A 26274-nucleotide genomic window follows, 5' to 3' on the forward strand; every position below is an offset into this window, starting at 1 on the left:
CTGTGGAGCCCCGGCTGAGGCGGCGGGGGGCGGCTCCGGGGCCTTGGAGCCGGGGGGCGGCTCGGCGGGGCCCGGGGAGCCGCGGCTGCGGGGCCGCTCCGGGGACAGCCCGTCGTTGCTGCTGTCCTCCTCGAAGGCGAACGCGTCGGTCTGCCGGGGAAAGCCGCCCTGGGAGCCTGCGGGGGCAGAGGGGCGACGGTCAGAGCCTGCGGGGACGGGCGGGTGAGCCTCGTGAGGGCCCCGGCCGCGCCCAGCGCCCCGTCCCCGGCCGGGGCTGGGGGCACACGGGGTGCCCGGGGGGCTCGGCCAGCTCCGGGGCTGGGGGGCGAGCAGGGGGGCCCAGCCATGGACAGGGGGAGAGGAGGGGTCTGAGGAGCCAGGACCAGGGACTCTCCCGCGGGAGAGAAGAGGATCTGAGGAGGCAGGATCATGGCTCATGTTCCTTGGGACAGGGGGAAAGGAGGGGTCGGAGGAGCCCAGACCACCAGCACAGCAGGGCAGGTGCAGACACGTGGGACTGGTGCAGGGGGGGCTCTGCCATCCTGCCCCTGCACTGGGCTGGGAGGGGAGAGGGCACGAGTCGCCCTCCCTCAGCTGAGCACCCCAGGTGAACACCCACACCATGCGTGGGACTCTGTCCTCAGCAGTAGGACTGAGGTTGAAATCAGCTCGGAGTGTGATCCATCTGTTCACAGCACAAGAACCAACAGGAGTGGATGCGGCTGCAGGTGCACAGAGGCTCCCACATCCTGTCTCTGTCCACAGGTTTCACCCACCGACATGGTTCAAACCACTGCTACTGCCTGCCTGACAGCCCCAGGCTGCTCTTCCTGCACAGCTCCTGCACTGTTATCTGCTAGTCAGATGGGCAAGGGCTATTGAGCCCGAGGTTTGATGATAAATAAAGTGCTGAGAAAAAAAGGTCTCATGTCAGCCTCGGGAGAGCTCCAGGTGGGGGCAGAGGAAGGAGCATCGTGGCCACACTCGTAATCTCCTCGTGCTCATGTCTGGCATTTGTCAGGCAGCTTGGCACACTGATAATGAGGTGACAAATGGGGAAATAGGAAGGGCCTGGGGACAAGCTTCCACCTGTCCCTGCTGCTGGTCTAGCAATGTGCACCTTCTCAACGACACGCACCTCCTGCTCTGACCCCTGCCCCTATCTGAGAGATAAGGGTTATCTCCACTCCCTGTGGCTGCTGGTGCCAGGGTGGGCGAGGACAGAGCCCTGGCTCCCTGCCTGAGCTGCTGCCCAGACATGGGCTGGGGAAATGAGATCAGCAGTGTTCAACCTGCTCTCTTCATATGGCCTTGGAAATAGGGCCTGTGTCCTCTTCATCAGAGGCAGCACCCAAACAGGTCCCTGAGGAACTGCAGCATTGCATGGGACACTTGGGCTGCATGGGAGCTGCTTCCCACACCTGCAGGCCAGCGTGGACATCCCCTCTTGGGAAAAATGACTCTAAGAAAGGAGGACTTGTGGATCTGCAGGGCTCCTGCTGCGCTGGCAGGGAAGTGTGTGTTGGGAAGTGGTGCCAAAGCTGGGAGCACAAGGGACCTTCAGGACACCGCGACAGCACAGAGCATGACAGGAATGTGCTGCATCCTGCTGCTTGATACCGCAGGCCTGTGCCGATGGGGAATGCTTCCCTTATCTGCCCTGCTCTCACCCAGCCCCGCCTGAGCGTATTGTTTCTCAGTCCCGTGTCCCTGCTGTAATCTCAGGCAGGATGGTGTTTGCTCCGGGCTGTTTCTAATGCACTGGGTATTGTCCTCTTGAGCGCATTGGACAAAGTGATGACAAGGACCTGGTAAAAAAAGTTTCTTGTATCACTGCTCAGCTATGCAGGGCACTGGCAGCCTCCTGTCACTGGGACGTTTGGGCTTTCGGTTGGGGTCTGGCACTTTCTGCTCACCCTGCCGGAGGTGATTAGAGGAACACGTCAGCTGAACTTTCCACTGTATAAACAGTTGAGATTCCAAGGTTAAAGTAAAATGATTTTAAACCCTGTCATCTTTCTGGTATTGCAAAAACAAAAGGCTTAACATTTAGAAGTGCCAGTACTCATCTCTGCTCTGTGTTCAGCCCTTTGCCCCAAAGTGTGAGTACCACAAGTGCTTCTGACTCCAAAAATGAGCTGGAGGATCCTTCAGCTTGAGGCTTTCTTCTGCAGAAACCTGAGGGCTGGGATGGTGTTCCTGGTGCAGTTGCACCACCTTCTTCTCATGGCACCCTATGGTACCGAGCCACTTCGTGTTGGACCCTAATGTGCCGCATGTTTCACCCTAAATGGAATGAAACTGGCTTACAAGGGCACGGTTTTCCCCAGCAGTGTGATAGAAGAACATTGTGAAAGGCAGAAATTTCAAACTGAACAAATAATTTTTAAGCCAGACTTTATGTTTTTAACGGTTTGGTCCTGTAAATCTCTGTTTACCATGAGCTCCTGACAAGGCAGCTGGAGAGACACTCTATTCAAGATTCAAGCTCCTTTGCCCAGTCCCCAAATCTCAGCTCCAGGGGAAAAATTCATGCTCACAATGCCTCAAATGGTTATAAAGGGGGGGATTTTTGAAACTTTTTTTCCCCCCACTGTTCTCTCCTTTAGTAAGTGGCCAGGGAGATTTTACTTGAACTCTCCTTAAAAATTCCTCTTCAGGCAGAGTCCTGGAACATTTCACCTTCAAAGAGGAGAACTGCGACTTGCTGGGAATGGAGCAGCTCCAGGGCCAGGCTGGAGAAGCTGCTGTACATACACAGCCTGCATTTCACAGCCCCCAGATCAAGAGCAGGAATAGCTATGGGGTAGGACAGAGCAGTATCTGAGCATGGAATATTTCATGTCATTTAAGATGGTTTCTGAGATGAAATGAAAATCAAAGTGCTTCCTGTTTCAACTCTCATTTTTGGCATTTCTCCTGTCACTCCAAGACTCTTTCTGTCCCAAAGCCCTGCCATTGTCCTCAGGTTGCTCTGAGCTCCAGAACAGACCCTTCAACTGGGATTATGCCAATGGAAATGATCCCAATGATTGAGGAACTGTGAACAACAGAACAAACAGCTTCCAGGGGCAGAGCAGCTCTCAGTGCCTCATTGGAGACCTGAGCACCAGTTTGGACATGTGGAGACAGCCCAGACTTCAAAAATACAGGTTGCTGTCCTGTCACTGCAGGACCCTGCTGACCTTCCTGCTCCTTTCTCTGCTTTCAGATCTCCCTGTCCTGGCACTGGGCCTTGGTGAAATTTGAGTCACCTTTCTGCTCTGTGTTGACTCCCACACCAACTTCCCTGCACCAGCGTGGGGGAAGTAATTGTGGATGATTCTTCCTCCCTCCTCTGGCAGGAGGAGGTGATGGAGGAAAACGAAGCTCAGGGATAAGGCAAGTGCTGGGTCCTGGTTGGTAGGAGTGTACCCTGTTTGAGGGTGCAGGCCCCTGCTCATATTCTCCAGCAATTTAGCACCCCAAGGATGCCCCACACCTGAGGGATGCAGCATCCTGCTCTGCTGGGTCCTGCACACCACTAGCACCAGTGGTAAAAAAACCTAAGAGAACCCATAGCCTTATTGAACTGGGGCCACTCTACCCCTGTTTACTGGGAAGTGAGAGTTTGGCAGAGCACAGGTGGGAGTATCCGAGCTGGTCTCACAACCAACTCCTGTGCACTCAGGTTCTCTCCCATGCTGAAGGAGGGAGTGTCCTCTCTCCAGCAGTATCACTTCTGTGCTCAAAGCCTTGGGGAGGGCAGGGGTGTAAGAAGGGAGGTTCTTTCTGGGGGAATGTGGCTGAGCAATGGTGCATGTTTCAGTGTCACTGCTCTAAGATGAGAGCTCTGTGCTCACAGGCTGTGCTAGACTGGGCTGGGTACTGTGAAAATAATGAAACTGAAGCAATAAATGCAGCTCTTATGTCCAGGTCAGCTACTTCCTGCAGTCACTGTGGTACCTCCTGGTCGCCTTGGCAGCCCCTGCCCCACTCCATGCTCACACACAACACACATGTTCATTATCACTACCTTTTATGGCCTCTTTCACAGCTGAGTCCACGGGAATAATATTCTTCTCCACCAGCTCCAAAGGACCAGGCCTGAGCGCAATCTTTTCATTGAGGTCATCTGCCAGTCGGGCTCTTTTCAGCTTCATCTGAGTTGACTGGATGGACCCCTCTGCAGCCGAGTCTGAAAGCCAAACAGAAGCATCAGGACCAGGGGCTCCTGTGGAAACAGCACTCAGTGAGAATGTGGAGCCCTTCAGCACAGCCTCGGGGGGCTGTGGCCAAGACTTGAGCATGGCTCAGCACAGCAGGATCTGCTCTGCTAGGCTGGGTGGGGCTGTGAGGTTTGGGACATGGGTCCTTCTCTGAGCCTCAGGCTCAGCCTCTCCATCCCCAAACAAGAGCCTCTCTACCACCCTGGGCTTGCAAACCCAACCTACAGCTGGAGCATCCTCTTCAAGGCCCAGGAGTGATCTGTGATGGAAACCTCATGAGCAAGCTGCCACTAATAAGGGCCAAAGGTGTCTCCAGCTCCTGCCTGCCAGGACACACTGGCCCCTTGTGGCAAATGGATCCCCACTTCTGGGAAACAGCTGGAGAATAGAACCACTGGCAGTGCTTGACAAGTGGAGTGAATGGCTTACACTGGAATTGAAAATGCTGAGTCTTGGGCTGTGGACTTTTGGAGGTGACATGACAACAGTGCTCCAGGCCTTGAGAGAAGAACGAGCTGGGGAGGAGCAGAGCAAAGGCAGGTACCTCTGGAAGCTACAGCCCTACAAAAGCCAGCTGAGAAGACCCCAGTTATGAAAGGGTGACAGAAGAACAGCAACTTAAACAGAAAGATTTCCTGAACAAAGCTATCTGGCTCCTCTCTTGGACCAGGCGTGAGTAGTGAGGGAGTGGGATTCTAAACCAGGCCATTTCTAAACCCTTGAGGGTCTAAAGTAAGAACAGTTGTTCAGCCTGTAGGTTGTTCTATCTTCAAAATCTGGACACTCTCTGGAAGAGATACTGAAGGGAACAGGAGCTACAGAGCTTGATACCATGGAAATTCTCTACAGGAGGCCAGAAGAGCTGGTCTAGGGCCATTCCTGGCCTCAGATTCTAGTGAACACAAATGAGCTCCTTGAACTGAACTGTAGCAGAAGGGGTGCCTGTAAAGCACCTGGATGATGCAAACTGTGTCACTTGGCCAGTTGCAATCACCTCTAGGTCCAGTTGTGAACAAAATGGATTTGTAAGTCAAATCCACAAAATGGATATGGCAAGACAGTTCTGAAATGCAGAGCAGGATGGACAGAGGTGTGAGCAGAGGCTGCAGGTAAGGGGGGTGTGGAGCAGCACATGCATCTTGCTGGCCAGGCACCCTCTGCTCTCTGCAGTCTCTCTCCCCTGGCTGGCTCTGTCCCTGTCCATGTCCAGGGACTGCAGCTGCCTCTGTGTCTGGTAACTACCCCCAGCTCCAGTCCACATTGCTTCTATTATTTAACCTAAGGGAAGGACACTCTTCGTCTCTTAAACAAGCAGTGGTGCTAGCTTATTTTAGGGATGGAAACCCCAGGGAAAAGCAAGGCAGCAGCACTGATCCAGCATGGGACCCAGGCTCAGCCCTCCTGCCTGCCAGAGGAAAAAGAAATCCAGATTGCATCCATGCTGAGAGCAGAGGGCAGCATTCACAGCTGCCAGAGAGTGATCTGCTTCTTCCAGGCAAGTGACAGGACTCAAGGAGGGAGGGAGGCTGCACCTCCTCTCTGTCTCTGAGGATCTTGTTATCTCTGGTGATAAGGAGGGACACTGTGGTGTTCTGCTGTCTGTGATGGGATACAGCCCTGCCAGCTTTCTGGCTGAGAGGGAACACCAGGATGGGAGAGGAGAGAGCTGCTGTGGCTCATGGACTGACAGCAGGGCTTTCATACAGCTCTGCTTGGGTCATTGACTGCATGATCTGTCACACTGAATATCCAAAATTATAACAGCACAAAAGATGTCCAGCTTTGGGAAGGTGTTACAATGACCTGCTATAGGAATTTCAGTGCCCTGGACAACACGTTTCCTGGGTTTGCTCTTCCCAATCAGACATTGGCACGGGAGTCTAACAGAGTTCTCTTGTACAGCTGCTCTGTACCCCACTGTTCTCTAGAGGATCTTACACTGCTCCCTGCCAGAGATGGGAGAAAGACTGGGTGGCCTTGGGACTGTGTCTGTCATGGAATAAAAGCTTGTCCTGCTTCCTGAACACCAGGTCTGGACAGAATTTCATGCAGCGTGTGCCACTTGAGTCTGCCTCCCATGAGCAGCTGGAACAAAGTAATGGCAATGAGATTCCTGGAGGAACACAAGGGCAGGAGAAACACGAGTCCCAGGGCACAAGGGGTACGTGGGAGAAGCTTGGGCAGTCTTACCTTGCAGAATGTGCATATTGACCAGGTCTGACCGCTCAGGCCTGCTTCTGATCTTGTGCTTGAGATAATCTTCAGTCTGTGGAACACAAATGCAAAGTTACCTGGCTAGAGCAGCAATAAGGTACTGAGAGCACCTGCCCCTGTGCCATCCCACGATTCTTTTGGGTTTATTACAAGCTGGGTTGAGTGAGCTGCTAAATGGCATTTTTTATCACCAAAACGCTGGCTTGTTCTTGGGCAGAAGCTCTTCAGGAAAGGAACAATGTGCACATAGCTGCTGACTGTTCACTGCACCCACTGCTGTGCCCTTTGTCATCCCTATTGGGCTTCTGATGCCTGAAATACTATGAGAACTCATAGGAAGGGTGAGACCTATTCCCTGGGAGTGGTGGGCCTGCACACCAAGCCACCTCTGAGACATGCACCAGAATGTCCTGGTTGCAGCAGCTTGTGTGGGAAGCCCAGCACTCTGGGGTGAGATATCAGGCAGAACAAGTCATGAAGCCACTCAGATCTACCCAGGTCAGCCACAAGGCTTCACCTTCCTGCAGCCTTGCAGCTCCTGTGCTCTGTGGTTTCACCCAAGCGATGATATGGGGTTGGGAAAATCTGCTTTGCAGTCACTGCAGCTGGGCTTGTGATGGACACAGTCCTGCAGCCTTGTGCCAACTCCCTCATGGCTTTAGGAACAGAGAGGCACACAGAGGTACAGGAACACCATCCCTAAGGGCCAAGAAAGTCAGCCTGGAGGGCAGATGACCTTGAGAATACAAATGTAAGCTTATCCCCTGATGAAGAAAAGCTACAGATCAACTTAGACAAGCTTTTAGCTAAGCTGAGCTGCAAGAAGAAATAGTACAAAAATTGTACAGAGTTCAAAGAGGTTACAATCCTTAAGGATAAATATAAAAGAATAGCGCAAGCAGCTGGAGCAAAATTGGAAATCCACAGTACAAAATGTACAGGATCATGAGAAAAAGATCTTATAAGGACTTCTATAGCCAGGATCAGGCAATGGAAAGTGCTGTCTGTGTTCCATAAACAGGAGAAATAATTGTGCATACTGCTGAGATGGCTACAGGATTTAATGCCTTTTAAAAGCCATCCTCACTAAAAAGATAAATGGCTCTTTATCAAACAGGTGACTCAGCCAAGAACCTTCAGCAAGAAAAGAGAAGAAACCCCAGTTGTCAGGTTGGAGAACAGGTTAGAGGATACTCAGAGGAGTTAAATGTTCCCAAACAATTTTGAGACACGTGAGGCTGGAGTACTAGCAAGTATCTATGGTTCTCCAGGAAACTGGGCAAAGGAGAGTAATTGCTAGCTTTAAAAGAGATGGGAAGAAGAGACCAGGAAATTATAAAGCAGACAGCAAGATTTTGTACCAAGTAATCAAACAATCTATACAAATGAATGTTGAAGATAGCAAGGAGATGAGCAACAGCCAGGATAGATTTATCAAGAACAAATCACATCACACCAACCAAAATTCCTTCTATGGAGAAATGACAGTTTTGTGTCACAGGAATAAACAATGAATATCATGCAGCTTGACTTAAAGCATGTTTTGACATTATCTCCCATGGCTTTCTCACATGCAAGCCAGAGAAATTTGGTCTGGATAAGGCTAATATAAAAAAAAGGAGCATAGCTGTGGATCACCAAAGGAATTGGAAATGGATCAGAGCCTAAACAAAAGAATAAATCAAATCCTGTTACAAAGCAATTATTTCATGCTAGTCAATATATTAATGAATGCCTTGAATGATAGAAGACATACTCCTTAATTCTGAATCATTCAAGGCTAACTGATTACAGTGCACTGTGATTTGGCACAACTGATAATCTGAAATATGTGTGCTACAGTTTCAAGAAGGACATTTGGGAAGAGCTGTCTTCAGGTCACAGCTAAGCCACTGATTAAGAACTGCAGTGGATGAAGACTTAATGCACCAGAGATGCTCCTGCAGTGGTCACTGGACAGGGCCTTAGGCAGAAATTAGTTACTCTATGCATTGGGAAAGTATAAAAGGCTCTGGAGAATCCAGTGATCAGGAGCTGACCCACAGCCCCACACCAGCAAGGGAGACACAGCCCAGGGTGTCAGCTCAGCCCTGTTCTGTTCCCTGCATCTGAAAGGCCCCAGGGAAGGGTCTGGGCAACAGCTGCAGACACCACCACTGAGTCAGAGATGAGATCAGTGAGGGGGGCTGAGGGGGGAGAGGTTGCTCAGTCCAGAGGTGAGATGGCTATTGGGACACAGGGTGCAAAACAGCTTTTTAAAAAGTGCTGCAGGAAAAAAGAGACACAGTTCTGAATATACACACAGTAGTATGCTCAAACTTCAGCAGCACAGCTTGGGCTGGCAATCAGGGGCCAAGAGCTCACAGCACAGCTGGGAGAGCACCAGAGCATGTCACAGCAGTGAGGGTCTGTCACTGCTCACACATCAGTCAGGACCTGCCCAGTGGGGCTGTTCTGCTCTGGAGCAGAGCCATGACAGCCACCCCTCTGTGCTGGGCTGCTGGGGGAGTGCTCAAGCCCTGCTGAGCCAGACAGCCCCAGGAAAGCCAGCCTGCTCTCAGTCCTCCACTCCAGCAATCTTTTATAGGACATCAACTTCAAAGTCTGCTGCGCTGGCTTGCTGCCAGCCTCTAACATAGCCAGTGACATGTTTAAACAAATAATAGACATTTTGTTTACTAAAGTCTTTACAACGCCTTACCCTTCCTCCATATTTTCCCCAGCTTATTTCCACCAACAGAATCCCATGCTTGGACCATGTGTAGGTTTGCCTGGTTCCTGTGCCAGGTCAGAGCAGGCTGGTGTCTGCACCTGAGTGCATTTAAACTCACGTAATGCATTTCCAACTAATCCTTAGATCGGGTCCTGACTGATCTAAGGATCAGCAGCTCCAGCTGCTGACCCACAGCTGTGTTTCTGCTGTGACTTCAGTTCCTTTGGACCCTGGCTGTTAATAAGCTGCATTTGTGTCTCTGGGGTGCAAATGATGAAGAATTCAGATGTGAGCTTTTCTAACATCAGCTGAAGCAGAGGAGCTTTCACCAGACATGAACAGTTATCTGCTTTCTGTTTGCACAACATCAGCTTGGGGGAATATCAGCTAAACAACAAATGCCTTCGAGTAACTCTCTGGAAACAGCTGCTGATCTTCCTGATCCCAGGTCTAAGCAGGGAATAATGTTTGTTATGGGCTGTGCTCAGTGTCTTCATTAGCACTTTCTGAACATGCCTGTGGTTTGGGATAGACTAGACCATCCTTCCCCTTTCCCCAGGCAACTAGCCAGTGGAAGCTTTTGAAGAGAAAGACAAAGAGACACAAATGTATACTTTAACTGTAAAATATATGACACTTCAAGGATACTTTGGATTGCTTGAAATTTTTTAAGCATACTAATTTTTCAGAGTCACAGCGTATTTCTTATGCTCGCCATTTATTACCTCGGGAGACTTGGGGCAAGTGATTTGGAGTGTGTATAAGTTCAGAAGAGCACTTCCCTGTATTTCACAATCATTCTTCCTTGCAAAGGTCCTTTCCCAATGTGACTGCAAGCACGTTTTGCAGATTAATGGAACAAATTCTTGTGTTCAAGCAAAACCTGCATGATTAATTGCTTCCCTTTCTGGGATCATGCCTCCAGCTTGATCAAGGCTGGACTGCTGGCGATTGGAAAACCAATGTGATTTCCCAAAAAGTGATCAGATCACAGAGTTTCAATGTGTCCTGGAAATGGCTACTGCTTTTGGCAGTGGTTAGGGAAGCCTGGCAATGGGGTGGGTGGGAGCCTGGCCCATTTCCCCCTTGGATGTTGTGTCCTATTGGCCAAGCTACACTGGAAAGACAAAGCCAGAGCTCCTGCCTGGTGACAAGTGTGAGTTCCCTGGGGACTGGCTGCAGGTGGCACCTGCATTCCCCCTGCACACTTGCTGACTGTGTTCCCTCAGGCCTGGCCAGCAGCCAGCACGGGAGGAGCAGGCTGTGGCTGTGACCTGGAGGGGGAAGCAGCAGTTCCACTGCTTGGACATTTACTGCAAGGGCTGACAAAGCCATGCTGAACCCTGCCCATGGCCTTTTGTAAAACCTGAGGCTGCTGTAAAACCCCCCAGCTCAGGGTACAGATATCCCTTTTGCCTTTTTTTATAAACCTCCCCTGCTCAGAGAAGGGTGCTCCAGAGCATTTGTGATCCTGGAAGCATTTCTGGAAGCAGAGCAGGTGCTCTGCCCCTCATCCTTGGCCACTGGGCCAGCGTGGAGGGTGCCAGAGGAGGGGCAGTGGTGGAAGGTGCTTTCAAACCCCGTGACTCATGCAAAGCAAGCCCATGTGTTCCCTCACTGGGATGGCTGCAGGAGTTACCTTGGCTCGCTCCAGACTTTTTCGCTGTTCATGGAATGCAGATGGGCTTTTCAGTGCTGCAACAGGAAAGAAAGAGGAGCAGTCAGCACAGGAGCGGAAGCAAGCAGCTACCAGGATATTCAGCAACAGCATTTTAATGAGTGCTATAAAAATAGCAACACAAACTAGCTGTTCTCTTTATTGTGCTGACTAAAAATAACCCAGGAAAGCTCTGGGAAATCCCATGCTCTCAGCCAGTTCATGGCAAGAGAGCAGGGGGGATGGAGAGCATGGGGAGAGCAGGAGGCACGTGGGCAGGGAGGGGTGCAGGCTTTGAAACACAGTGCTCTGTGGGACACGTCAGAGAGCAGACCAATCTTTTCCCTGTCATCTTCCCTGCAAGTCATGGGAGGCACCAGAGCACCAGAAGACAGATCTGGGAAGAGCAAACACCTGTGAGGGACCTCACCTGAAAGTAAAACCTGTAGGTGATGAAGGTCAGCAGGAGAATTAATACCTGCCTCAGCTCTTGGGGTCTGTGGTGCAGCCTGCAGCAAGGACACTGCCAGGTAGTCCTTTATCCCCCTTCTGTCACTGACCATGACTGGACATTTGTCCTGTCTCCTGCTCAGAAGCAGATGTGTCATGTGGGATCTCCCTGGGCAGGCAAGGAGCAGATCATGTCCTCAGCATCTCCTGACTCCAAGGAAGATTAACTCAGTGGTGCTCCCAAAAAAAAGGCCAATAATCCCTGGCTCTTGGACCAGTGAACACCAGTCCCATGGAACAGCCTGTATTGGAGTCAGGGAGAATCTTGCACATTTCCTCATTGTCTGTGGTGCAATAAAAATCGAGGCAGAATTTTCATGGTGAAGGGGTTAATACTTCTCACATCCTACAAAAATTCTTTGCTGTCTGTGTAAGCAGACAAAACTAACTGTTCCCATTGGGACAACGAAGGGGAAGGTGTCCTGACCCACAAAAACAGTCTGCTGCAACTCTTTGTCTGGCAACAGAAATTCACTTTCCATCTCCTGAATGGGATCCAATAAAGACAGAAACTATTTTCATGCAGGCCTTCTTATCCTCCATCAGTCTAGGGGAGGATGAAAAGAAGACTGGGGAGAAACAGGAAAGGTTTGGGGGCCCTCTGAATTGACTTTTCGTAGTCAACACCCAGGCAACCCCTGGAACATCCAGTGAATCACAGAAAAAACACAGAAGGGACATTCCTGCTCCTGCCATTTGGAAAGCAGACAGACAGACAAGCTGGTGTTGCTGTGCCATGCTCCAGTGAGCAGCCACCAGCACTGGTGACAGCTGGTTTAATCAGAAGCAAAATTAAATAGTGCACATGAGAAAATGAAGTTAGCAGGAGAGATGACTTTCCCAGCCCTGCTCATGTGAAGGACTGATGTTGGCAGTGCTGCAGGCACTGACTGAGTGCTCTGCTATTCAAGAGGGACGTGCTGCAGAGTTTAGTAATTTACCAAGATTTCTGGAGGAATTATGTGGGTGCTGCAGCTTGTATTGGTCTGCAGAGCAAATGGATACATTGCTAGCACTGCTAGTTCAGAGAATTTGTCAGAGGATGACATTTCAGCATGAAATGGGTGAGGGGCTGGGGCACCAGGGCAGAGGTGCTGTGTGTGGTGTTGATCACCTTGGGACTGTTTTAAGGCTGCAGTGAGGATGAGGTGATGGCTGTGTATAGCAGGAGGGCCTTCAAGCACAGGTATTTTTGCAATCCGTCACAGCCAGGGGGACTCACCTGCTGGTCCTCAGAACCAACATGGCACGGGAAGATATGGTTAACAAGGCCTTGTTTTTCATAAGGAATGTCTGCACATGCCCAAGCCATGGGGAAGCTGGCTGGGGCTCCCATGTATTAAATGCTAACATCTGACACTTCCTCCTGATGTCAAATTCAGCAGTTAAATTCTGCATGTTTGTTTTTATAATGGCCTAAGTGCCTTTTCTTCTAGTACTTTCAGTGAGTGAACAGTGCTCAAGTTTCCCAAAATGGTCTTCTTGGACAGAAACCAGACTGCAAAATGTCAGCCTAGAAGTTGGGAGTGCAAAGAAGCTGTAAGTAACAGGAAAATACCCTTCAGTTGCCATCAAATATATTTGGCTGAATATTTTGCTGTGTGTAAGGTTTGAGATGGTGCCACGTGTGACAGCGCAGCCTTGCAGAGCAGCCCCAGGTGCACAAACCTCTCAGGGGGCACTGCTGCCCCATGCTCTTGCATTACTCTAACAAATATCACAGTATTTTGACTAAAGCTTCAGCTCCTGGAGTCTTGTGATCAAAGTGCCTGCCCTTTTGAGGCAGGCAGCATCAAATCTGAATATTTAAAGAAATAAACAGATGAAAAATGGAAAGAGATGCATTTATCAGTCTTAAAAGCATTGATCATTTTAGCAGTCAGGATTTTTGTCACCCTGCTCAAGTTTTCCTAATGCTTGGTGCTGACAAGAATGCTCTGAGAAGGCATCTACTGTTCAGCACAATCCTCCAGGAGGGACAGGGGAGGGACAGGGTGCAGCAAGCAGTGCTAGAGCCATGCTCTTAGAGAAGTGGTGCTCCGCTGCTTAGGCAAGAGCTCCATCACAGTCTTCAAGGGCAACCAGAAGAGACAGAAGTGACACAGCCTCTGAAAAGTTGTGATCTTAGCAGTGAAGCTAAGGGGTCCTTGATGAGACAGAAAGGATAATCCTCTACCTGGGTCCCAGGTAACCACAGATTTGCACATGGAGCCTGAGCTAGGTCAGGATGGAGAATTCCACTGAGCAGGGCTGAGCTCCCAACATCCTTTCTCCAGTGGTGCTACAGCTTTCATGATGCACCTGCAGGTGCAGAAGGGGATGATTTTCATTCACTGATTTTTGGGCTCCAGTAACTGACTTTCTGGTGCAGAATGATTTCACGATAATGCTGGACTGGAGTTTGTCCTTCAGGCTTGAATGCCAGGTGAGCAGGGGTGGATGGGGTCAGAGGGGGAGCACATTTGTCACTCTGCAGCAAGCAGCCCCTGTGGGGGTTCACTGGCCTCAGGTATGAGCTGACAGCTCTGCCCTGTGGGGTCCTGCCTGGGCAGACCTGGGTATGTCCAATCCTCCTGGGACTGCCTGGAGTTCCCCAGAGCTGTCTTCCTCCCCTTCAGCCTTCCTCCATCCTCCTAGAATGAGCCCTCTCATCCTCTTCCTTGTCCTGTCACAGAGGTTCCTGGCTTTTACAGGACAGGAGATTCTCTGCCATTGTGTACGTGAACAGCTTTGTGAGTCCTCTGCTTGAGCTGGATATGCTTGTCCTGCTGCAGTGACCTCTGGGACAGGGAGCTCTGCAGCTGAAATTTTGGGTGGTGGAAGGTAAGCATCTCTCCTGCCTTCAGTTTGAGCAGGGGCATCATAGTCTGTGTGATAATACACTGTACAGCACCAGGGACCATCATATTCCTGCAGGGCTGGGAGCAAAGTCCCCCTGGTGGCTCTTTGCTCTGAGCTGTGGGGCACTGAGCAGACAGCTGGTGCCACACAGTGCCCCAGCAGTACCCATGATGAGCACAGCCCTCTGAGCTAGGATGAAAAAGGCAGAAGAGGATACTCACGTGGCATGATGCCTTGGTCTGCCAGCTGCTCACGGGTCCTTCTCTGCTGGAGCCGCAGCTGTAAAACTGTGTGAGAGAGAGAAAGTGTCAGGGAAAGGGGCAGGATTGTACTGAGGTGCTAATACAGGACAAAGTGTGTAGGGTCTGTGTGTGGCACAGAGGTCTGGTGCTGATCCCTGCTGCTGCTGGACCAGCCTTGTGAAGGATTTAGCTCATCCCACCACCCAGGTAACCATGCCTGTACTTTGTGTCATATTCTACACCTTTGGTTTTGCAAATTTGTCTTCAAGAGGACACCTGTATCACAAGGTGAAACACAGAACTCAATTCCATGCTTTCCTGCTGGATGCTCAGTACAGCTTGACATGAATACAGGAACCTCAGTCACAACACAACCACACACTTCCCTGCCCACCAGCACAGCCCCAGGCTGCTTCTCCTCAGCTGCCCAGAATGAGCTGGGGTTGGAAAGAAAAGAAAGGAAAGAACAGCAACTCTGTCCTTGGGAGCAACCTGCTGAGCTCTGCCAGCAGCTCATGTCAACAACACAGCTTTCCTGGGATGTGGGATGGAGCTGAAAATTAATCCCTTCCCGAGCAGTCCCAAAGCATGGGACTCCCTGAGATGCCATTGCTTGTGACTTTCCCATGTCCTCTGTACAAACCATGTTTCACATTCAGAGCAAATGTTTAGTGAAAGCTTCACATGGGACAATGATCTCCTGCCAAATTCCAGCACTACTTTGGACACCAAAGATAGATTCTTGCTAGGAGGGAAGGATGTAGCCTTCAGCATGAACTAGAGTCTGTGTGTGAGCTTCTTCTCACCCAGGGTGAAGCTGATGGCTGAAGTCACTGGCAAACCTTGCTGCCAGGGGAGTTTGCAGCCCTCCTCTGCCCCATGGCACCACTCTCAGTAAGTGCTGGTCCTGCCTGTGGGCATGGATTCAGACACTCACACTCTGGGTACCTACACTGCACCCAGTTACCTGCACCCCCTTTGCAGAAGTCATCCCCTTCAGGCATCCTCAAAACCAAATGTTCAACCAAAAAAAAAAAACCCTCAAAAACCAACAGTCCATGCTCTGGGAATGCCTGTGTTTCCTCCTGGGCCACGCAGGCAGGTTAAAGGCAACCAGCTCCTGGCTGATATCTCACACAGGGGGAGCTGTACCCCAGTTTCTCTGTGTTAAACATTCTTTGTAACTGCTCACAATAGTGAAGAACTGTGCAGAGTTTGGTACTTTCCCTGAGTAACAGTTGGATCTTTATGGAATAGGTGAGCTAAGGGAGGTCAGAAACTGTCCAAGAATAAAAACAATCTGCCACTCACCCAAGAATGGTTCTGTGCTCTCCTAGCCCTGGTCCAGTATCCCAGGCATTAGAGCATCCTGCCTTCAACTGAGGCAATTTACACACAACATCACATTATTAACAGGAATCAGAGACAGCAAAGCCTTCATGAGTCACACACGCCACCCTGCCAAGGACACAGCAGTGCCCCATCAGGCTGTGAAATATCCTGAGTGAGGATCCCCCATCACTTCCCCTCACAGCTCCCACGTGTGCCAAATTATTTGCACCATTTCACTCCAGCTTCCGACACAGCCAGACGAAGTGATGTACCACATCCACAAAGGCAAGGGGATTCTAGCAGTCTGTGCATTCAGGGCCCACATTCCCTGCTGCTTCTGCTTATTTCATAGCCCTTCCTAGCAAACAAACAGTGCACCAGCCCCCCGGAGCAGCCAGCTGTCAGGCAGGCTGGTGAGGAGAAAAAGGAGAGGATACAAATCCCCTTGGAGCATAGCTCGGAAGGTGACGATGATTTCCCGTGTGGTGGGTGTAAGATTCATCATCTGGCCTGCTGCAAGAAGTGATGAAAACATGTGCGTTTCACTGCCATAGCTCTCCCTCTGCTTGGCTGCAGGAGCAGCGCTTGGGAGCCCGGATTCCCCAGATCCCACTGCCTTCCATGAGCAGGGCACAGTCTGGGGGATCCCCCCACTGCAGCTGGTCCTTGCTCCACCTCACAGCCCCTCCTTTGCCTCCTGCCCTGTGGGCAGACACTCACAGAGGGGATCTGGGACTATGTAGTCATAATTTTGTGCGAGGAGAAAAGGTCTCTTGTTTGTTTTTTGTGCTGCTGGGTAGAAAGGCTGTGACCCAGCAATGTCACTCCCTGCTCTGGTGTGAGAGCTGAGCAGTTCCATGGGCAGGTGACCTCCCCTAGACAGGGACTTCATCATGGGCTATGCTGAGCTTACAAACAAAGTCTGGACCATCCTTAAGATATAGGGCAAGGAGAAAAATTTTATCCAGCCTTGTGTTCAGGGCATGCTGTCAAAAAATGTGAGTGTCAAAAAATGTGAGTCAACGAACACCAGTGCAAGTGCCAGGCACTTCTAGGAGCAGCACACACTCAACAGTTGAAACAGTTATTTCAGCCACCAAATATTCATCCCAATCTGGACCTCCTCATGCAATAGGATGCATGACTTGACTCTCAAATATTTCTGAGGACTTCCAAAACCTGTTGCAAACCATCTGAAGAAACGTAGTGGACAGTGTCAGACAAAAATGCTGAACATCCTTGCACTAGAGGGAAGCAGCCTCTGAGGCAGTGCTGCAGTCTGCAGCTTGCTAGATGCCAGCTTAGGGCTTGCACCTTTCCCTTACAACCAACAGTGCTTAAAAACAGGGCTGGAGGAGGCCCTGGCACCACCCAAACCACCATTTAGCTGCTTCTTTCCTTGAAGCTGTGTCTGACCCCAGCTGCATTCCTTTCCTCTTCCTCTGCTGCATGTCTGGAGACCTGAGCGCTGTATGGGAATTAAATTTTCATGAATGTTCTTATTTTTCAAGGGAACCGCTCTGCTAACATTTCAGAGGAACATTTATGATACAAAAAGTGGTGGCTGGAGTGCTGAAGAGACAATCTTGGTCCCACCCCAGCAGCATCTTGCTGCCTGCCTGCACCAGTTTGGATGGTGAGAAGTGCCAGCCAGGGACCAGCCATGCCCACTGGTCATCCTGTGCCACCACCAGCTGAGAGACAGCTTTTCTTTCAGCAATCCTGCTCCCTCCTGGGGTACCCCACGATGAGAAATCCTCCTGGGATGATGAGAGACATGGCAGACCTATCCCAGTGAATTTGCTCATGAACTTTTTCTGTTAGAAATACTCCTCACTGCTATGCTAGCACCAAGTCCCATTCACTGATATTGGCTTCCAGAAATGTCCTGTGCAGTAGGGCTGTGGCAGTAGTGCAAATAAGACCTCCTGGCATCAGTCACAGCTGCTTCTGGTGGCCCAAGCCTTGAGCACTGCCTGTGACTTGCAGTCATGAGTCATCCTCCTCTCTAGGAGCTGACCTCAGAGCTGTAGAAAGCTCACAGGACAGCTTGGGCCTTGCCTGGCCTGGTGATGCACAGAAAAGACATGTTCAAATCTTCTCTCCAGCCCAGGAACAGGCCGATCTGACTATCTGCTTCAGCCTGTGAGGACACTTTGAGTCTCATGCTCAGCAGAAAATCAGGATGGGATGGGATTTTATCCCTTGCTTCAGAGCATCCCCACACTGAGGTATTGCCAAAGCATCATCCTCTCCTTGGGGAATTGGTTTGAGCAGCACAGGGGGCTGAGCAGCAGGAGGTATGTGTCCCCTGGAGAGAGGGAAGTGCCCTCCTCATGGGGTTCAGCACTAGGACAGGCGGGCAAAGCCACGGCTGACCTGACCCCGTGCTGGGGCTGGTCTGTCTCCAAGAAGGAGTCCACTGAAAAAGCAGCAGCAAGTCACTGTCCCTTCTGCCACCAGCAGCTCATTGCTGCCCTCATGGCTCAGAGCTGGGGTCTGGGGAGTGTGAGAGCACCTCACCTCAGGTGCACAGGGTGGGGACAGCTCTGATGGAGTGGGGGGGGGACAGGACTTGGCAACAAACTGGGAGTGGGGAGGGGGGACTCCTGTTGGCAACAGCAGCAGTTTTGTTGCCCACCAAACAACAGCTGAGCAAAGGTGAAACACAGGCCTGGACATGGTGTGTACCACAGGAACTTGGTGACCTGCCCCTGCTCACACACTGCCTGGCAGAAAGTGGCCCTGAATCAGAGAATATCCAGAGTTGGAAGGGACCCACAGGGATCTTGAAGTCCAGCTCCTGGCCTTGATTTGGACCCAGGTACATTTGAAAGGCAGCTGGCTGCTGGCTATAAGGCTGGCTTTCCATTTAATGTCTGAGGTATTGTGTGAGCCTGATGGGGAAGAGGAGCTGCCCTGTGGGATCCTTTGTGTGCCAAGGTCCCAGCAGGACCAGGGCAGGATCAGGGCTGGCACTCTGGCAGGTTCAGTCGTGTTGTTCATGGCCCTCTCAGGACTGTGTCTTTTCCTTGCAGCTGCACCAGGAGCAGGAATCAGTTCTCAAAGCAGGATGTGGGCAGGACTGTGGGGCTCTTTCCCAGCTGAGCAGCAGGCTGGCATCAGGCTCCAGCATGGAGTGATTCTGAGCTGGGTGACAAGCCAGCCTGCCTCCTCAGTGCTGACACAGCAGAGTATCATAGGACTTCTCTGGAGCTGCTGTTTTGCAAAAACACCTTGGCCAAACTTTGTCTTGAGCCCCTCCATGGATCTCAGCCCATCTGCTCTGCCCATAGACTCGAGCCACAAAGAGGTTTCTCTGTAGCCTCATGTCTCCAGGTGTAGCAATGCATCTGTGTAACAGGCCCTTTTGATGCACCAGCCAAACTGTTAGTGAGAAATCTTATCAAGCCACCTGAAGTCTAGTTTTCAGGGTTCTCAGGAATTTGTCAAGGTTACTGGGAAAAACAGGGCTAAGAATAGGAAGAGTCTGGGAAACTGACTTCCAAGAATGCTAAACCTACATAAAGGACACACAGCGTGATGATGGACCCTGACCAATCGGATGCCCTGGAGATGTACCTGCCTCTTGAACCAGCGACTTGGCCAACCGAGAGATGTGTGCCCACATGGGCCAAAGACTGAGAATCTGTAATTGGAATTGTATTGTAAACAATAAACGGCTTCTGGAGAAATCATATTGGTTCAGTATTCAGTGACCCATATCCCCCTGCATCCAGGCCCATGTTATCCTCTGACAAATTGACCTCTGTGGGACCTGTGTGAGCAGAGATGAAGCTCAGAGATGAGGCTGGGAATGGCACTGCTCAGCCAGGACAGCCATGCACAGCCCTGGTCAGTCCTTTACCAGGTGGGCACTGCTTTATCTCTGCCTGTGATGTCACTTCAGAGCTGGGAACATTTTACTTCTAACAGACAGATGTGCTGCTAATGTGTGTTACCTGCACTGAAAAATCTCTGCATGGGTGAGAACTACATTTCTAACCCCAAGTCCAGGTCTTCAGATACCTTGGAAGAGGCACTAGGCTAGCACAGCTGGCTAGCAAGGAGCCCAGAGTACCAAAGGGACACAAGCAGCTGTGAAATCCCTCTGAATCCATCATAATGTGCAACCTCACCACGTTCCTGAGAACAGGCTCTCCCCTTGGAGCCACCCCTTCAGCACCCCCATGGGCAGCCTGGACAGATGTCCCCTGAAGCACAGGGAGGTACATTTCGATCTGTGTTACAACACATGCTGGACTGACAAAGAAACATCTGACTGCCCATTGAAACACTGAGGGATAAGATGCCAGAACAACAAAACCAAGCACAAAGAGATCTACAGCAAGTCAGTGTTCTACAAAAACGTCACAAGCCAGTCTCATCAGTTACAGCAAGGCCATGGTTTGAACACACACACACTGACTGTGACCTGTATGAGTTCATGATCTGAGAGGAAACACAGGCACATGCTTTATCTTTGGACACCAGGAAAATCAAAACAAAGGTTCTGCCAAAACGCCTGGCCAAACACCCTACCAAGACCTATTCTCTTCTGCCTTTATTGACCTGCTGATTTTGGTCCAAATCACTCTCGCCACCGGAGGCAGACAGAATAAATTCCTCTCCCATCTCAGTTTCATTCAAGCCCTGTGTGTAAGCATGAATACTTTCCTCCGTGGGGCCAGGCAAGTCTTCTCTGCAAACCCACACCCATGTGTCCACAATTAGGTCTTGGTACCCCATGCCAAGCCATGCAGAGCCTTATCTATAGTGTTAAACTTTCACTTCTCACCAATTATCTGAATTACTGCTGAAGTTAGGCAGATGTTTGCTTTGTAAACTCTTTCCATGTAGCTGCGAAAAAAAAGGTCAGGGCTAAGGTTGGATCTGCATTTGTCAGCTTTGTTTGCTTTGTCTGATGCCAATGCTTCTCCACTGCTGGAGAACAATTGGTTTGTACTCAGAGCAAGAGATCACATAAATGATCATCTCTGGGAAGAGTTAAACGTGTTTCTGGAACAGCACTTAGATGTCCTGTTGATTTAGTGCAATCCCATTGATAGTTGGATCGTATGGGACAGCATGGCAGACTTGAAGAATCATCATTCCTGCAAAATTTGTCAGGATGACCTCAGATCAGAATATTTATCTTTGGCCAAACAGACAAAATAAAGAGGCACACAGATCCTTGAGGAAGGGAAGCGGGACCCTGCAGGACTGCAGCATGGTGGTGATTTTCTCCTTTTTTTTTTTTTTTTTTTTTTTTTTTTTTTTTTTTTTTTTTTTTTTGAGAGGTTCCTGGTGCCTGGCACTGGGATAGACACTGTCCCTCCTCATGGCACAGCTGTGCTGGTCCTTCACTGGGACCACTGGAGAGACAAGAACAGGAGAAATCACTGTGGTACTCAAGGGATGATTGCAGAGCACACTGAGAAGAGCCACTGCCACCACCACAGCAGCCTTTCCTGGATAAACACACTTTTGCTTGCTACTGATGCTGTCAGATGGAAGTGAGGGACCAGAGAGCTGGCCCTGAAGCCACACCAGTGCCACCATCTTCTAGCTGCCACCTCCTCGCTCCACTGTCTGCCTGGTGCATAACACAGAGATTAAAGGGATTCTGGGAGGAGGAAACAACAAGTAATGTATCTCCAGCTCCCCTTCACACACTCACGTAGCTCCTTCAGTTGCTCAGTGTGTGCAGGCCAGGGAGAGACAGCGAAAGTTTAGTTATTAAGATTTACTTCAGCCCTCTTTAATATTGGCCTGGAATCCTTCAAAAGGGATTCAGGCTCATCATGAGTCATGGAGCACAGCTAATCCTTCCCAAACCTGGGAGCAAACAGAGCCTCACACCTGCCGGCTCAGGAGCGTTTCCAAAGCGATGGCACATGGCTCCATGTGGCTCCTTGGGGCTCCTTGGCATTTCAGGGGCTGATCCCTCCTGCCTCTCTGCAAGCTCTGGAACTGCTGCTGTCTCATGTCACAGCCCCTGAGCCATGCAGGATGGTGTGGGGCACAGCCATGGGCGGTTTGAGACTTTCAACCCTCTTCCAAGTGCCTGGAGGATGGTAAAGCAGAGCTCCGCACCTCCTGCCATCCTTGTGGGGCTTTACAGCTGGCAAAGCCTGCACACAGAACAGGGCTGCCACAGAAAACTGTGCCATGGAGTCTTTGCAAATAAAAGCAATTCCATGAAATGTAAGCTTTTTCTTCTCTATTCCCCATGTCATTAAAAAATCCAGCACAAACTGAAAGCAGCTTTATTGACTTATTTGGGTTTCTCAGCATCCTGGTCTCCCCCTGCCTCACACCCTGTGATAACCCAGGGTGGTGCTGTGGCCATGTCCCCCGTTAGCAGCGGTCACAGCGCTGGGGACAGCCAGGTGCAGACACACATTTGGGGTGTTGGCGAGCCCAGCTCCAACAAAATCAACAGGCAGAGGAATCTTGTCAGATGGGAAGCCTGCCTTTCACCAGGCCATTGCAAGGGATAGCAGTTGTGGGAATAAATCATGAACCAAAGAATGCCCCACAAATTGACTGTCCTAGAAATGCTGAAAGGCACGAGAATTTATGGACGCAAAGACCCACAAAGTTTACTTTTCCTGAAGAATCATTTGAAAAATATGTTTAGAGAGCCCGCTGTTGGTTCCATAATAAAGCCAGCTTACAAATAAACCAGAAATGAGCCTTAAAAACAATCCTGGTTCATTTGAAAAGAATGCAGGGACAATGCACAGCCCGTCCTCCGCTCCTCAGGGAGGTGGCAGTGTTGCTTTGTACATGCTGGAGAAATTGTTACAGACTGAGATTTTTTTCAAATGAATAGCAGTGTACCAATATACCAACGAAATTTAAGGAATGACTTAATCTAATGAAATGTAAGATCAGAGTGATATGGAAACCACACCAAAGACCTGGACCCAGGCTTTGTATAATTCAGCCAGACTAGGACACTTGTGTTTGCACACACACTCTGGGGTTTTCAACCAATTGCCAACTTTGTATTTGCTGAGAAAACAAAGTTTAAGTTGACCACCCAGCTATCTAAGAGATCCTGATAACACCACTCATGTCTCCCATCAGTACCATAAATCTCCCATTTCATTATCTACAATGAGTAAGGAGGCAAAAACACACACAGCGTGGGTGACATGCCAGACCGGGTGCATGTTCCAACGTGACTGCCCTGTCTGGATTTAAAGCATCCTGTACAGCACATGCAGCTGATGTATCTGCACATCCTCACACAAAATATCCCCAGGGAGAACTTCACCTCTGGGAAGGTCAGAGAAAGCACCTCAAGAACGTTGTTTTGGCATTACTGTTAAAATTTTCAGTACATTATTATCATTAAAAAAAACCCCTACAAGTCAGGATACCCAGTCCCAAAGAGAGAATACTTACTATAGATGCAGCCAGTGACTAAAGGCATGAACATCCAGCAGAGGGGCTGATCTAGAAGCGCCCGTCCCATAGTTCACCTTCACTCACCTTCACTCAGTGAACGTCCCCGGAGAAGCCCCAGCCTGGTGCTTCCCCTGACTTACGAGCTGGAGGCATGTTTGACTCGCAAACCCTCCTCAAGCGGCAATCAATTGTGTGCCTCCGGTTTTATGTCTCTGATGATGTCACTTTAAATACTTTTCATGTTCCATTTGTTATTTTTACTTCTAAAAATGACGCATTTCTTGAAATCCATTTTTCTCCAATTAGTCACAACCTAATGGAACAAGCTCGGCTGCCTGCCTGTCAGAGACAGTGTCAGGCCCGTCCTCTCCCCGTGGTTATCCCACATGGACCCGCAAGAGCACCTGGAATACACAGAGGGCATTAGGCACCTTGTTTATCCCAGATGCCCTTTTGGCTTCCTGCCCAAATCCTTCGCAGCAGGGCCAGAGCAGGAGAACCGGGGACTGCAGTTTTACCGAAATAAACCACAGACATAAATCAAAGACAGTGAAAAAGCAGGAGGGAAAAAAAGCAAGAGAGAGGAAGGAAGATGCGTCTCTGCACTTGTGGAACAGCCTGTGTAAGAGCAAAGCCGTGACAGCTCTGCAACCCCTCGAGTCTTTTGCTCACATGCTGCTTCCGAACATTTAATGCAAAACAGTCTGTGGCTACGGCTTGACAGAGAGAGAAGTTTGAAGAGAAATCTCAAGGTTTTCCCTACCTGATCTGAACTTGCTCCGAATCAGCAAGGAGTGCTCAGAGCCCAGGAGTGTCATGGTGACTCAGGGACCAGATCCAGACGCCCCTCACTTAAACCATTAACTTCCTCCACAGGGAAAAGCCGACCCAGCCGTGGCTGGTGCTCAGGATTCATCCAGCTCTCCTGGACTCTCTGGGTGCTTTTACAGCCGGCTGGCAAGGAGCAGCAAGTGGCTTTGGAAGATTTGGTCCCATCCAGCACTGACCCTGCACAGACACCGACTGTTCCCCCTGCGCTGCGCTCAACTAATTAACGTGGAGCCAGCGGGAGCCTCCTCCCGCCGCAGTTTACTACCAGCAGCTGGGTGTCCTGGCTGATGTCATCGTCTAGCGGGGAGCAGCGACTATCGGAAAGGGTCTTAGCAAAGACAGAAGTTTGATATCTGATCCTAATTACTACCGGCCGTACGCAGCCAATCCGGGCGCTCCCCGTCTCCGCCGGCTTTGGAAGCGCTGGAAATATCAACAGAGCCCGGGCTTAACTCTTTGCAGCGTGGTGGGACAGGGCCCGCACCTCAGCGGGGCTGGGGGCTTCGGTTCCCAGAGACATGGGGAGGGCTGGGGTGGGGACAAGTGTCCCTGCGAGGGGATGGCTTTGGGGAGGTGGCTCCAGCCGAGCGCTGCCTCGGGTGCCATCCCCATCAGGGGGGCAGGACGTGGCTGCTGCTGCCCTGCGAGCACGGGGCTGCTCAGGTGTGGCACCTGGGCGTCCCTGCAGGGCACAGGTGTGCCCAGAGCCTCACCTGAACCTTCCCAGTGCGTGGCTCTATCCGAGGGGTTATCCACAGGAGACTCTCCCCTGTGCTGCTGGCACCCGGGACGTGTCCTCTGGTGCTGTGGCATCTGTGGGATTTGTGGGGCTGGCTCAAGGTTTCCTGTGCCACAGCCATCCCAAGGAGGCTGAGGACACTGGTGCAATGGAGGATCCCTCCCCACCAACCAAACACGCTCTCAGAGAAGAGAGGATGATTGCAAACACACAAAATAAAGAGAAAACAGACCCTTTGAGGCTCCCCTTCCCCGAGCCCACATCTGGTTCACTTGAGGGGATGATCTGCTGGCACCTTTTACTGTGTAACGTAAGTAGTACAAGCCAAGCTAAGTCAAGGACAGATCTCAGCTTCCCTGACACTGGGTCTCATCTAAGGAAGCTGCCTAAATTTCCTCTAGGTCATAAAAATACTTCAGGACTGGTTTGAAGTTTTGTTGGGATTGTTTTTTGTTTGGTTTTTTATTTTACTTTATTTTAATCCCATGGTTTCTGGGAAGTGCTCCTAAACAGTTTGGGTTGGGGATAGGAATTTCTGGGCTTCTACACTCATGGCCCCAGAGGCTCTGATTCATCAGTGCCCCAACACAGCAGAGAACCCCTGGGGTCTTTCATCCTCATGTAGTTTATGTGATAGAACAACAGAAGCACAGAGTCATTTAGGTTGGAAAAACCCTCTAAGATCATCCAGTCCAACTACCAACCCAGCACTGTCAAGCCCACCACTGCCCATGTCTCTAAGCAGCTAATCTACACATTTATTGAACATTTCCAGGAATGGCCATTCCACCACTCCCCTGGGGGGCCCCTTCCAATGCCTGAAAACTCTTTCAGTGAAGAAATTTCTCCTAAATCCTGTCACAACTTCAGACCATTTCCTCTTGGCCTATTGCTTGTTACCTGACAGCTGAGGTTATTGAGGCTGTCCTGAGCTGAGCTCCCTGCTTACCATGGGCTGGCTGTGATTTCCTGCTCATGCTGCATCTGATGAAGTGGATTTTCCTTAATGACTGGCTAGGGAGAGATGATTTAAATAAATTAATCTCCAAGCATTGAGCTGAGTTGGTAAACAGAGTTCAACTGTATTGTCTAGCAAGGTAGCCAGAATCTTTTTCCGCACTAATTTTGCCTAATGTTTAGTCCACTGTACTTGAAATGTCCTCTCTAATGGAGTTAACATCACAATCACAACAACAAACAAACTCCACCACTCAGCAGAACCATGCCATGAACAGCTCAAGGACAAGGCAGGACTCACTGACATCCTGTGACCCAGGGTTTTGTACTTTTTTGCTTTGCCAGCTCCTGTTTGATTTACTGCTCCTGCTGGCCAAAGCTCCACTCAGGTATCCCTGCTCTCTTTGGAGCTTCCAATGCCTTCCTTCCAATTCCTTCCTCCCTTCCTCCCTTTTTCCTTTCCCTCCTTCCTTCCATCCTTTCCCTCCCTTTCCTCCTCCAGTGGGGGATGGAGATGCATCTTTCTCAGGAGGTGACACAGCCTGTAACAAGCTCTAATTTGTTGACTCATCTCAGCAAATTGCTCACCTGCTAAACCCACAGTGCAGAGC

General features: G+C 50.4%; 1 protein-coding gene across 15 annotated transcripts in view; it reads right to left on the reverse strand.

The window, feature by feature from the left end:
* Window positions 1–26274, reverse strand: part of MYOCD (myocardin) — a 227982-nt gene that overhangs the window by 9880 nt on the left and 191828 nt on the right. For 4 of the 15 annotated variants that reach the window (XM_063408926.1, XM_063408925.1, XM_063408930.1 and 1 more), the window contains exons 3-7: window positions 14365–14430; window positions 10775–10830; window positions 6399–6474; window positions 4016–4177; window positions 1–176 (exon numbers count right to left, since the gene is read on the reverse strand). In XM_063408926.1, coding sequence (XP_063264996.1) covers window positions 1–176; window positions 4016–4177; window positions 6399–6474; window positions 10775–10830; window positions 14365–14430 — 536 coding nt within the window. Of the gene's footprint in view, window positions 177–4015; window positions 4178–6398; window positions 6475–10774; window positions 10831–13478; window positions 13604–14364; window positions 14431–23133; window positions 23796–23899; window positions 24372–26274 lie in introns of those variants that run through there. The other 11 variants (XM_063408932.1, XM_063408933.1, XM_063408936.1 and 8 more) reach the window with 11 other exon arrangements.

This window comes from Prinia subflava, chromosome 12 (genome assembly GCF_021018805.1).
Source record: "Prinia subflava isolate CZ2003 ecotype Zambia chromosome 12, Cam_Psub_1.2, whole genome shotgun sequence".
NCBI lineage: Eukaryota > Metazoa > Chordata > Aves > Passeriformes > Cisticolidae > Prinia > Prinia subflava.